Source organism: Salvia splendens, chromosome 12, assembly GCF_004379255.2.
Source record: "Salvia splendens isolate huo1 chromosome 12, SspV2, whole genome shotgun sequence".
In the NCBI taxonomy this organism is placed as follows: Eukaryota; Viridiplantae; Streptophyta; class Magnoliopsida; order Lamiales; family Lamiaceae; genus Salvia; species Salvia splendens.
Genome location: NC_056043.1, coordinates 33,672,345 through 33,686,024, shown reverse-complemented (window position 1 = coordinate 33,686,024; position 13,680 = coordinate 33,672,345). Strand labels below are relative to the sequence as shown.

The following is a 13,680-nucleotide window of genomic DNA, read 5'->3' as shown; positions in this document are numbered from 1 at the left end:
ACGAGGCTCGAACCCGACGATCCGGTGCTGCAGTACATTGGACCCACTTCCCCTCCCGCAGAGGGTTCATCGAAGAAGGCGAGGCTTTCGGCCTCGGGAGCCTACTGAGTTTCCCATGTCTTCTCACTTCATGATCTGGAATGCCCAAGGGATAGCGAACACTGCTACCCAGGGCACTTTCAAGAATATTATCGATATGTACAGTGTTTTGTTTGCCGCGGTGCTTGAGCCCCAGACAGATCCCCAGCCTTCTTTCTTTAGTAGGCGATTTGGGTTGCAGTTTAGGTGTTCGAACACAAACGGAAAGATTTGGATCTTCTCTCACAGGGACTGGCAGGTCGAGGTCATTGATGACTCTGAGCAGGTCCTTCACGTCCGAATTTCTGCTGCGATATTCCCTTTTTCAATCTATCTCTCCGTAGTGTATGCTAAGTGCTCGAGGGAGGGGAGATACGATCTGTGGAATAAGCTCAGGCACATCTCTCTAGCTACTGACGGGGCCCCCTGGCTTGTTGGTGGTGACTTCAACATCTTCTTGTTGGAGGAAGAGAGACAGGGCAGCACGACAGACAGGCACGGAGAAATGATGGACTTCGCCGACGCCGTAGCAGACTTCCAGCTACTGGACCCAGGCTTTGATGGCCCACCATTCACATGGACGAGGAGTGGGCTCTGGGAGAGATTGGACAGAGTTCTTCTCGGGGAGCACTGGACGACCGCCTTTGCGGCTACCAGGGTGACTCATTTGCCTAGGATCTCCTCAGATCATGCCCCTTTGCTAGTGCGGTGCCAGCTCACGGCTCAGATTCCGAGGCCTTCGTTTAGGTTTCAGAACATGTGGGTTCGGCATCACACTTTCAGGGATGAGATTGCCAGAGTGTGGACGGCGGAGACGGGCTTCTTCGGCATGCTTAATCTTCAGTTCAAACTCAGCAGAGTTAAGGGATTTCTCAAGGGATGGAACAGGGAGGTCTTTGGGAACATCTTTGAAAAGCTGAGGGAGGCAGAGGAGGCAGTTGCCGCTGCGCAGGCGGCTTACGACGGGGACCCCACGGGTGCCCACAGGAGTGAGCTTAGCCGTTGCACCGCCCTCTACGTACTCCGCACTAGGATGGAGGAGGATTTCTGGAAGCAGAAGGCTGCCATTCGGTGGGCGGCAGAAGGCGAAAGGAACTCCAAATTCTTCCACGGGTGGGTGCGACAGAAGCGGGTGAAGTCCCGGATTCACGCCATTCAGGCAGGAGGACAGACTCTCACGTCGGAGGAGGACATCAGACAGTCGGCAGTTGACTACTTCCAGCGGCTTCTCACGTCAGACGTTGAGCACTTGGAGCAGCCGGACCTTGATCTCTTGCGCGGTCTCCCAGACTCCATCGACCGCGAGGGCCTCTGTGCAGTTCCTGACTATGATGAGGTGAGGGCGGCGGTCTTTGGCATCAGTGGGGACAGCGCCTCGGGACCGGATGGCTTCTCGTCTCTTTTCTTCCAGCACTGTTGGGACATCGTAGGAGCAGAGGTGGTGGCAGCGGTGGCGGACTTCTTCTCAGGAGCTCCCATGCCCCGCAGCTTCACGGCCACGACCATCATTCTCTTGCCGAAGAAGGCAAGCCCGGCGACCTGGGCAGAGTACAGGCCGATCAGCCTTTGCAACGTGACCAACAAGATCATCTCCAAGATCTTGACATCGCGTTTGGCGCCGCTGCTTCCTCAGGTTGTGGCGCCGAACCAGAGCGGTTTTGTAAAGGGTCGCTTGCTTAGTGATAATGTGCTCTTGGCTCAGGAATTGATTCACGATATCGGCAGGTCGCTCATTCAGAAGGCAAAGTCGCCTAATCTGGCCCTCAAGCTAGATATGGCTAAGGCCTATGATCGAGTGCAGTGGCCTTTCCTCCTCCTGGTGCTTGAGATGATGGGATTCCCGCCGGGGTGGGTGAGTATGGTGGATCGATGCATCTCTTCTTGCTGGTTCTCAGTGCTCGTGAACGGGGCTCCGGCAGGTTTCTTTCAGTCTACGAGGGGACTTCGCCAGGGAGATCCGTTATCGCCGTCGCTGTTCGTGCTTGCTGCAGATTATCTTTCGAGGAGCTTGAACAGGCTTGTGGACACACATCCCGATATGGAGTATAGATGTGCTAGGCGCGCGCCGGCCATATCCCATTTGTCTTATGCCGATGACGTTATCATCTTTGTCAGGGCGCACAGACAGTCCGTGGAGAGGCTGGTTCATTGTCTCGAGCACTATTCTGCCGTGTCGGGTCAGATGGTGAACAGGGGAAAGAGTCATTTCTACCTCTTTGAGAAGTTCGACGCTTGGGCGGCTGAGGTGGCAGAGGCGAGTGGATACCAGCAGGGATTCCTCCCTTTCACCTACCTCGGTGTCCCTATCTATAAGGGGGGGCTGAAGGCCGGCTACCTTTTAGATATCCGACAGAAGATGGTGGACCGGATTCACAGCTGGTCTCACAGACATCTCTCTCTTGGAGGGCGCCTCGCTCTGATCAAGAGCACCCTTGTAACCATCCCTCTTCACATCTTCCAGGTCCTGAAGCCGTATCAGTATTGGATGAGGGAGTTGGAGCAGATCTTGGCCCGGTTCTTTTGGGGCACGGTTGGGGAGCAGAGGAAGATTCACTGGGTTAGCTGGAAGAAGAAGATTTGTCTGCCGTTGGATGAGGGAGGCCTCGGCATCCGTCGTTTCCGCGAGGTCGTCAAAGCTTTCAGCATCAAGCTCTGGTGGAGATTTCTCGCGCAGGATTCACTTTGGGCGCAGTTCACCATGCGCAAGTATTGTTTCCATGCTGGTCGTGCTTTCATTTCTCCTTACTCTGTGCATGATAGTCCTATTTGGCATCGTCTCACGGACATTAGAGGTCAGGTTCATGGTCTCATTAGGTGGTCCCTAGGCGAAGGGCGGATTAGTTTCTGGGACGACGTGTGGGTCGGGGATCTCCCCCTTAGGACCTATTGTCCGCCCGGGACTGATCTTCCTGCCGCTGAGGTCTCTAGATTTTGGCATGATCATACTTGGCATGTTGAAAAACTGCATGATTATCTGGCTTTGTATGGTGTGCCTTTGCATGTGTTGGATCTTATCAGGGCTGTTCCGATTGAGGTGGGCAGGCGGGATGTGATGCGATGGAGCCTCACTGGCCATGGCGAGTTCTCGACGGCCTCAGCTTGGGAGCCCGTCCGGACACGGTCCCCTAGACATTTCGGACTTCGCATGGTTTGGAATGCTGGGCTGACCCCTACCATCTCTGTCTTCATCTGGCGCCTCCTCCTCCAGAGGCTCCCTGTTGAGTGTTATGTTCAGGCCCGCGGTATCTCTCTCGCATCCAAGTGTCTCTGTTGTGTCTCTTCTATTTCAGTCGAGTCGTTTCAGCATTTGTTTGTGTCGAGTCCTCTGGCGAGATCGGTTTGGGATTACTTTGATGGCTGGTTCCCTTACATCAGCACACACATTCACACGTGCACTGACATTGCACTTAGATTAGGTTTTTTGTGGAGGTCCTCTCACAGGGCCACCGCCTTGCACATTAGTTTCATCATTCCCTGTTTGGTATACTGGTTTATCTGGACGGAGAGGAATAGCTGCAAGCATCGCGGCATTTCTTTTCGTTCTTCACATGTTATTTGGCAGGTTGTTCGGCACCTGCGGATCTTGGTGGCGGCGGGTGTGCTAGCCCCCCTTCATTGGCGCGGTTGCACCCCGACCGTTGACTTCATGCCTTTGGCTCCTCCTCGCCGGCGAGTTCTGAGGTCCCTGCAAGTGCTTTGGCATCCACCCGACGATCCTTGGGTGAAGCTGAACACCGACGGGGCCTTTACTAGCTCGACGGGACAGGCAGGCGGTGGGGGAGTGGTTCGGGGCTCAGACGGTTCTCTCTTGGGGGCCTTTTGTACGCCTCTCGTAGCTGGGTCGGCCTTCGAGGCGGAGCTTTTAGCTCTTCTTCACGGGCTGACACTGGCTATGCAGTTCTCCTCGCAGGTTTGGGTCGAGATGGATGCGGCAGCAGTGGTCGCGGTGTTCACTTCAGGACGCAGAGGAGCAGCGGATGTGAGACATCACATGGCTCGCATTCGTACTTTGCTCGCACAAATACAGTTTATGTTCTCTCACATCTTTCGAGAGGGCAACCGGCCAGCAGACTTTTTGGCAGGTAGGGGGTTCAGACCCCTGCCATCACCTTCTTTGATGAGGATTCAGCGCCTCGATATTTGAAGTCGCTCGTCAGGATGGACCAGTTGGGCTATCCGAACTTCAGATTCAGATATCGAGATGGATGACTACTTTACATGGTTCGAGGTTTTGATTTATGGTTTTTTGTTTTCCTTGGGATTTGGCCATCTTTTGGCCATCATCCTTGTTTTTATTTTGATGTATTGCTTTGTTATGTTTGTTTTCTCGGTAGTTAGATGGTTAGTACCCGGTCTGTGGGGATACCATAGTAGCTTTGTTAGCTCTTGTGATTTGTATCTCTCGTGCGGACCGAGTCACTTTTGGGCTCGTCTGATGTATGCTCTTTTGGTGATTTTTGATATATACAGGTTGGGGGTCCGCCTTAACCCCCCGCCTAAACCCCCCGCCATTTTTTCTTTTTTTCTATTTGGTAATAAATGTCTCATTTCACTTATACTATATTTAGTAAGTGGACCATTTATTCCACTAACTCATTTCACTCACATTTTATTATAAATCTAATACTTCATTCATCCCTAATAATTCATCACCATTTGATCTGGCACATGTTATTGAAAAAATTAGTGGTATGTGGGTCTTATCTTTATAAATTAGTTTTATAATAGAATAAGAGTGGGAATGAGTTAGTGGAATGTGGGATCCACTAGAAACAGACAAAATTGGAAATAAGTAACAAATTTTTAGGGATAGATGGAGTATATAAAAGTATGACTCATATATCACTAACTTTATCTATTCATTTTTCTTTACAAAGTCAAACAATTTCTTGAAGTCAGAGCTTGTCAAATATGAATCAGCTGATATATTTTGTTATGTCAACTAATATCAATGTATCTGCAAATTAATATAATTCTATATTCTGATTTTAAGGAAAATTATGTCACATTCCATTTTCTGATGACATATCACATCAGTAGCATAAAATAGAATAAATAAAACTTATATTCGCTAGACATGCCGAAAACCATGAAACCATACTCCTATTCCCAACACACATTAAAATTAATGAAAGAAAACAAATTTGGTAGCCTAGCAGAAGATTTATCAAATCATGTGGTATCATATAAATAATTGTTAGTTGAGTTTTTTATGCAAAAGTTTGGTTGAGCTTTGACTTGGTGGAACTAATTAAAAAAAGTTACAGCTGTAGAAGATGCTAACAGAAAATTTGTGAGCAATTATCCTCTCAAAAAAGGGAAAAAAAAAAAAAAAGTCATCACTGAATCTGTTCCACCCTCTGTGATTACATGCAATGGAGGTGGAAGAGGGAAAAGGTTAACCATGAAAGCAAGTTAATACTATAATTAATCAACATTAATATATTTTTAAACGAGTTGATTTATTAACCTAAACATCACCTAACATCTTGCCAACTCATTAAATAATCATTACCAAAATGACAGTGTTGAGAATGATATTATGTGTCTTGCACGACTAGAAACAAAATTAGATATCTTGTCCCATCAACCCCTCCTTATAAAGTCAATAAACACAAAAACTCAAAGTCTCTGTTATCTGAGCACAGAGAGGGATTGTAGAACAAAAACACAATGAAAGGCAAGCAACAGAACACTGTGAATGTGAAGATAATCTTGATCTGCTTTTTCTTCCTCTTCCTCTTCCTCTTCTTGGTGATAATGAGATCAACATTCCCATATCCCCATTCACTCACCTCATCACTCATCCCTAACTCCACCATCAATCAAGAACCACACTGTCCAAACAAATGCACCAAAATCCCATCTTCTCTCTCAAATGCATTAGTCCACTATGCAACCTCAAACACCACACCACAACAAACATTGCAAGAAATCTCAGTCTCCCTCAAAGTCCTCCAAAACAAATCACCCTGCAATTTCCTAGTCTTCGGATTAGGCCATGACAGCCTCATGTGGACCTCTCTCAACCACGATGGCCGCACCGTCTTCCTCGAGGAAGACGAGAGCTGGATTAGACATGTCAAGGAAGAGATCCCATCTCTTGAATCCTATCATGTTGTGTATGACACCAAAAGGCATCAAGCTGATCAACTCCATGAGACTGGGATGCAAGAGCACTGCAAAGAAGTGGGTGATCCAAGATTCTCCAAATGCCAGCTTGCTCTTAAGAGCTTGCCTAGTTTGATCTATGAGACACAGTGGGATTTGATAATGGTGGATGCACCCACAGGATATCATGATGGGGCACCGGGGAGGATGAGCGCCATCTACACGGCTGGATTGATGGCCAGGAACAGAGTAAATGGTGACACTGATGTGTTTGTGCATGATGTTGATAGAGGGGTGGAGGATAGATTTTCTAAGTCCTTCTTGTGTCAGGGTTATCTGGTTGAGCAGCAAGGGAGGATCAGGCATTTCAATGTCCCAACTCATAAATCAAGTTTAGGAACCCCATTTTGTCCCTCAGCTTGAATGTGGAATATCAATATATAGTTACTCTCTGGTTCATGAATGAATGGCTCTTCTTCTTCTTGTTTTTTTTGTTTACTTCATCTAATTCGTGAGAAAACATATTGCTCTGAATATCTATCTTGATTGTTAACATTTGATTTAACCGACGTAGATTCTTGATTCATTTAACAATGTGTCTGCTCTTACAAACTTGATTTCATACAGCTAAACCAAACAACAACAGCTAATACAAAGAAGAAAGTACATTAGAAGACTAGAGCAAGATCAAAAGTTAGCAAGTTGCTGTATGCTGAAGGGATAGGCAAAGTTACTGCTCCCATTGAAAGCCTTATGTCCAAACAAGACGTTAACGGCTTCTGTCGGGTGGAATGCATCCCAGAATATGTACTTGCTCCTATCAGGGCATGGTGTCTGGAAAGGAAGACAGGTGATCTGCCCACTGTTCTTCCCAATCCCACAGCAACCTTCGTTTAGAACACTAAATCCTGCAATATTAGAATGTAAGAAAATGACTTAAACCCCTTTAAATAAATGATTAGAAGTCAGAGAAGATGAGATGAAACAGATTTCGAGACCATATGATCCTGCATTGGAAATGAGATCTTGAAACATATTCCCAATGTCAATGTAAGTAAAAACAGATCCTGGTTTTGTAGTAATAAGATTGTTGACCATGGTCTTTGTGTTAAAGTTGAAGGGCTGAACAAGCTGGTTGACTTCATCTGAGCAGACTCCATTGCTGCTCTGTGCCAAAATGCTTGGAATGCATCCCATTAGTCCAATCCCTCCTATCACAAATTTCCTAGCTCCAAGATTGTACAGATTCTGCATTCAGCATCACCATCATTAGAAGAAGAATACCATAATATTATTATTGAATGTGTTTAAATGGTCCCTCTCTTACAGTGAGCTGCTGAGAGTATTGCTGCACCAAGAGATCTGCAAACTGCTGAGGATTGTAGTGATCTTTGGTATCGTAATTGGGCATGAGGTAGTTGTTGAGGTAGTCATTACTACCCATTCCAACAAAGAAGATGGACTTAGCCAGATCCTTGCTCACATCTTGTGCACCACTACTGCTTTTTATTTGTTCAAGACTGCTCTCAAAGTTCTTGATTTGCTGGTTGAATGGAATACGGCTCACCTGTTAAACGAAACAAACAGAGAAACTGACAATAAAGCCACTTTGTAGACACCAAAATAATATTGGAAACCATCAGTCAAATTTTAGGCCTCTTTTTGAACCATTAGTCAAACATGTGACAGAGAGAGATTTGCATAAATATATATACTTACAAAATTCCTGCCTGTATCATCAAGAATGCCAGCAGCAGCAGATGCATAATTGACTCCATATCTAATTTGATCACCAGAAGCTTGAGAGTAAGGAGGTATCAAGGGCAATCCCAGCAACTCAGCTGCATGCATATGATATGCCCATATCAGAAATATAAGTATCACCATTTTCCTCACTAAAAAAAAAAGAAAGAAAGAAAAGCAGCAGTACATACCTATTGTATCAACCATGGTATAGCCATTGGAGAATCTTCCAGTGGGGCCGCCATTGAAATCAATGCCATAAGGAAAATAGTTAGCTTTTGCAAAAGATGGCAAATCATTGTTGTTGCCATTGTCAATCAAGGAGTCACCAAAGATGAACAAGGCTGGAACCATTGCTCTCCTAGTTTCACCATCTTGACCCCTTGCAATGTTTGCACCAAACACCAAGAAAAACAGACAAACCCCACAAAACCTTGAAACCTTGCAAGCCATGGTGATGTCTTTCTGCTGCATGATGTGTGTGTATGTGTGTGGTTGGGGGGGGGGGGTTTAAAGAAGGTGGCGGTGGTTAGGGAGGAGTAAATGAGTTCACCTGTATGGTGTCTCAGTGGAGTAATTAGATTCAATAATATCAGATGCATGCTTAGTTTTTTTCACCACTTGTTTTGGTTTTTACCTCTTTAATGATCTTCATGATAGCTCAGCTTGGATTCACTCGGTTTATTCGTAATTTTTGCTTTCGTTTTCATTGATTCTACAATGTAAATATCTATTTTATTTTACAACCGTGTAAGTTTTTGCTTGAAAAGGTTAGCACACGCTTCCTCTTCCCAAAGAATATGCACTTTGGGCTTTGCACGGATTGTAATGTAAAATTGATAAAATAAGAGATAAATAGAAAGAAAAAATAATTAAAGTATTGTTAATGGAGAATGGGTTCACTTCATGAGAGACAAGAGACTTTTCAAAATTAGAAAGTGCATATTTTTATGGGACGGAAGGTACTGAGGGAGTACTATTAGTGGCCTGATGGCAAAATGCTAGAGAGAGAGTACAGAGGTTAAGGGTCTAAAACTTAAATAAACTACATGTCTGATAATTGATGCCCTGGAAAGCAAAGACTTAACAAACTAGATTTCATTAATTTGAAATATCTATCAAAAGATTACGATTCAAATGAGTATAATGACATATGCATGCAGAAACGCAAGTGTTAATTACTAGTTGGGAGGTGCAGGCGAGAGAGAAAAGAAAGAGAGAGTGATAGGGTGGCTATGGCGGCATCATTTATTCCGGCATCAAATATATCATTTCCAACACTAAATATAGTATTACACCTCCGTAGGAAACTCTCCCTCTCTCTCTCTATTTACGATTGCACTAACCTCAAGCATTGTCTGGGAGAGTTTAGAAGATGGTTACACAGCATTTATAACACTATAATATGGCAGGGAGTTTTGACTTTCCACAAATTCGGTATAAAAATAAATATAACATTGATAAACCTAATAGTGGAATGAGATTCTAATTATATAGGGAGTACTAATTAACTGGAAGTAGAAGCATTCACACTATAGTTCACATGATATTATACAAATGGATGAGGATGAAGATCATGCCATTTTGACAAAACATTGTGTACTCAGGGGCATGTATCAAATTAGTTCCAAATAAATTTATTTCATAACGATTACAAAACTTTATTGATTCCAACTTGGTATAATAGGAAAACATTTTTAAAAGGACAAAATTTTAATCTTAAATTAAAAAATAGTGTAAAAATAAATTATTGAAAACATAAAATTAAAAACATGAATGAATCTAATAAAAGAAATACGTATAAATGTGTAAAATTTGGATTAGAGAAATGAAATAGTGTAAAATTATTTGAGCAGTAAATGACTTATTTGAAACATTAATAGTCATACTATCTAAATTTACTAAAATGTCATTTTATGGCCCGCCATAATGTGACTGCATAGCATTTCCCTTTGACAAAAATCATTGTGTACTCAGGGGTATGTTGATAGAAATCTATGGATCAACAAGATTTAGCAAGGCTACGTAGATAGCTAACAAAAAATCATGTCTCATGTACACATTTTTGCAGAATCAAAGTGAAGAATAATCTAGAATTTAGATAGACAAACTTTTGGGAACCATAGGTGTCCAAACAGTATCTTCACTTGAAGCACTTGGCATCCAAGAGTGCTTCGCCTTGAAAAGGCTGCATCGGTGATATCTGCCTTGACCCAATCATACAGCTCCAACAGAAGCCAAAAGTCTCTCTTAATTCACACGTTTCCAACAGAAGGATCAGAAGATTGGAATATGGATCAGGTTGCACGAGCAACTGCACAGCCCAAACCGAATAAATCCCAAGCCCAAATTGAATTAGTCCATTTATCTCACATTACATACCAAAGTCTGAAAGTTATGCTTCATAATAAAATATATACAATTTAAACACAAAAAAACATTTGTACAACGCATCCAATTAAATTTTATACAATTAATCATCTCTACATAAAAGAGAGTTTTAATCAATCATTATCGCAAGTATCATTCATACGAAATGAAAGCCGGCTCAATAGGTTGTCTTCATATAATAACTTCAAGATAAAACTAATTGTATATGTGCCAATACTACAAAATAAAAAACGACAAATGAAATGGACAAGAAGTAAAATAGAGACAAAAAATCTGATATTCGTCCAGCTGGTTTTAAATTTTAGGCATTTCATAATCTAAGCCAAGTCCTAATTAAATTTGAATGGAATCAATCTCAACGTGAATTTAAACATTAATTATCACAAACCTATAGTATTTATTCAATCTTATAAATCTTGTCCATAAATCGAATAGGATCGTTAAAATTATTTTGGTAAAGAAACGTATTTTTCGAGAATTAATTGGTCAAATGTATTTATTTATGCATTCTGACTACTTTAAAATGCTTCCCTTTTTTGTATAAGATTACATTTTTAAAAAATAGAAAATAATTTAAAACATTCTTCAATATTTTTGTTATAGGTTTTATATGGTCTTTTAAATTGCAGGCGATAGTGAACTGCTTTAAAATCAAAATAATACCACAAGAAAAACTAAGGCAAATTAGTTAAGAAAAAAACAAAAACTGATGAGTAGAATCAAAAGCTTCAACTTCTTCATCATTTTCTTCGTTTCACTAGCTCGACTGGATTCAGGTATGCCTCTCTCTCATTTTTGGTATATAGAAATTATTTTATTATTTTGTTTATGTAATTGTCTAAGTAATTTCTGTACATTTCGTTCACCTTAATTATTCATGTATTGAAATACAATATATCAACTAAATGAATGATATTAACTTGATTTCGATACAAATTAAAAGAGATTAGTACAATGTTTGTCTTCATAGGTATGGCAAACAGTTTTTCATCTGATGATACGAGTGATGAAATGGATGTTGCGGCTAGAAAGTCGAAGATAACCTCGATCATTGTTGTGAGCCTCATACTGTGCCTTGTCCTTTTAGTTATTCTTTTAAGTGTTTTCCTATACAAGAGGTGGCAGCAAAAGAAAAAAGAGAATCATCATGCTCGTTTAATGAAGTTGTTTGGACCAGACGAAGAACTTGATGAGGAGCTATCTGGGAATAATATTGTCTAGCTCGATTGCATTTTGTTCAGTTTTGTTGAGTTTAAATGCATGTATTCACGTACGATACGTAATGATCTTTCACTTTTGCATTAAAAATGGTACTTGATCTTTGTTTTATTTCATTTTATTTGTTGGAAAATTTGAGATACAAACTTGCCAGGTGAAAAATTACACGGAAAATAGCGGAAAATTACATGGAAAATAACTGAACAAATTACACGGAAAACTTGTGGAAAGTGGTAAGCCGAGTCGAGGAGTCATCTTTCCACAAGACGAGATACGCCCCAGTAGTGCTCTCGGTTTGGCGTGTCGTCCCCAAAGATAAAACGGCTTCGTCTCTGAAGTAGCAGCACCGCTAGCAGCAGAGCTCCGGCAAACGGGAGTAAGGCGGGGCAGAGCTTCGACGGGAAGATTATGCAGAGAGATAGCGTGCATGCAAGAATGCTTGTGTATGTTCTGTGTAGAATGCAATGGATGCATGCATATTTATAGGCCAAGTCCACCCGCAGGGGCATTGATAGAGTCAACAACCATTATGTGTGCCATTATGTGTGCCATGATGGCTTGACTGTAACCACCGGGGGTTATTGACTGGTGCACTAGCCATTGGGAGCTGAGGAGACACGACGCACCTGGACATGCTACACGACGGGATACACCATGGACCGTCGGGACCTTTTGTCTCCCGTTATTCGTCGGGGTCCAGCAGGGACCTTTGTCTCCCGTTATGCGTCGGGGTCAAACGGGGACATTTTGTCTCCCGTTATGCGTCGGGGTCCAGCGGGAACATGACGTGGACCAGGACCCGTCGGGGATAGCGTTGAGTTTGGGGTGGTCTAAAAAGAATAAGTGGGGCTTGAACCACGCTCAACGATGTTGGAAATCGAGATCGGAGCAAAAACGAAATGGAACAACAAGAACACGAGGATATACGTGGTTCGGCGTAAGCCTACGTCCACGGGAGAATAACGAATCGATTTACTTCAATCACGATCAAGAACTACAATCATACAACAAGATCACACACTCAAGAACAAGCTACTCCCTCTTCGCATATGAACTCATATCACACCGAAGACTATACAAGCTAGTTCCTCACAAAGATAGTGTGTATCTCTCACTCTAGCTATTGATTGTTGTTATGATCTCTCAGCTGAGTTTTCTCTCTCGGTTCTTCTCAAATCTCTGATATGGAGCTGCAACTGCTCTTATAGGAATCAACTATGCAGTTGAAACTGCCGTGCAAGTGAACTCAAACTGCTCTTCTCTAATAGCCGTTGCATAACAGAATTTTGAACTCAAACTTCTTGATCACGTGTCGCACACTCCACGCTCGGTTCCGATGCACCCTCAATCCTACGGCTAGGATTAAAACTTGACTAACAAAACAGATCTAACGGCTGCCGGAAACGAGTTGTCATAACAGCCGAGCTGCCGAACTGCCGAGCTGCCGAGCTTGCCGAACTTGCCGAACTTGGTGCTTGTTATCATCACAAAACTCCTAACAATCCTCCACCTTTTGAGATGATACAACACTTCTTTCGATCACCTTGTTCTTTGTCAATCTCATGTCCGAGTAGCGCCAATCTTGACTTTTCTTGTCAGTATCCTGACTCCGAGAATCATCCCCAGATCCTCCTTTATCACTTCCTTGATCAGCCACAACGCCCCCACTGGACGATCGCCTCCACCGGACGATAAAACCTCCACCTAATCTGAATCTTCCCTGTTCAGAATTGGAGTTGCTGATCCCTAGAGATATCACACATCTCTCATAAGTGATAACCGAATTTCTGTCAAGATTATGCCATTTTCATCGCTTAGAATCGCTGCTTGGACCACTAACGAGCACGACGTCATCGACGTTGCTCTTACTCATCTTCGCATCTCTCATTGAGATCTCCAACAGACCGAGCTGCTCCTTGAGTAACTCGTCTTCAGACTTTGCATCATGCAGCAGATTTATTCTGAAGTATACTTCTCTGATTCACATGCTTGCTCAGATTCCCTTGATCAATTTTAAATCGCGCACAAAAACTTCGTCGGACAAATCTGAAAGGCCTTTCATCAAACAGCTTCTGAGCATCAAATTCAACAGCCCAACCTTCGGCCTACCTCCCGAAATAACCATTCCCTGGGATATCG

General features: G+C 43.1%; 3 protein-coding genes across 3 annotated transcripts; 2 read left to right on the top strand and 1 right to left on the bottom strand.

The window, feature by feature from the left end:
• The first annotated feature begins 115 nt into the window (after positions 1–115).
• LOC121757935 lies at positions 116–942 on the top strand. The gene is made up of 2 exons (XM_042153382.1): positions 116–841; positions 937–942. Exons 1-2 carry the CDS (start codon positions 116–118, stop codon positions 940–942), a joined length of 732 nt encoding a protein of 243 aa, XP_042009316.1.
• A 4,787-nt stretch (positions 943–5,729) lies between these two features.
• Positions 5,730–6,754, top strand: LOC121757050 (glucuronoxylan 4-O-methyltransferase 2-like). The gene has a single exon (XM_042152522.1). It carries the CDS (start codon positions 5,752–5,754, stop codon positions 6,610–6,612), a length of 861 nt encoding a protein of 286 aa, XP_042008456.1. The 5' UTR covers positions 5,730–5,751; the 3' UTR covers positions 6,613–6,754.
• On the bottom strand, positions 6,751–8,391 carry LOC121757049 (GDSL esterase/lipase At1g71691-like). Its single transcript, XM_042152521.1, has 5 exons — positions 8,124–8,391; positions 7,909–8,030; positions 7,517–7,756; positions 7,188–7,437; positions 6,751–7,097 (listed from the first exon to the last, which is right to left on the bottom strand). Exons 1-5 carry the CDS (start codon positions 8,383–8,385, stop codon positions 6,877–6,879), a joined length of 1,095 nt encoding a protein of 364 aa, XP_042008455.1. The 5' UTR covers positions 8,386–8,391; the 3' UTR covers positions 6,751–6,876.
• Between the last annotated feature and the right edge of the window lie 5,289 nt (positions 8,392–13,680).

Coding starts and splice junctions, on each gene's coding strand:
- LOC121757050 (XM_042152522.1), top strand. CDS start 5,752: ATGAAAGGCAAGCAACAGAACACTGTGAATGTGAAGATAATCTTGATC.
- LOC121757049 (XM_042152521.1), bottom strand. CDS start 8,385: ATGGCTTGCAAGGTTTCAAGGTTTTGTGGGGTTTGTCTGTTTTTCTTG. Junction 8,031..8,123: donor TACCATGGTTGATACAATAG/GTATGTACTGCT, acceptor ATATGCATGCAG/CTGAGTTGCTGGGATTGCCC. Junction 7,098..7,187: donor TTCCAATGCAGGATCATATG/GTCTCGAAATCT, acceptor CTAATATTGCAG/GATTTAGTGTTCTAAACGAA.
- LOC121757935 (XM_042153382.1), top strand. CDS start 116: ATGTCTTCTCACTTCATGATCTGGAATGCCCAAGGGATAGCGAACACT.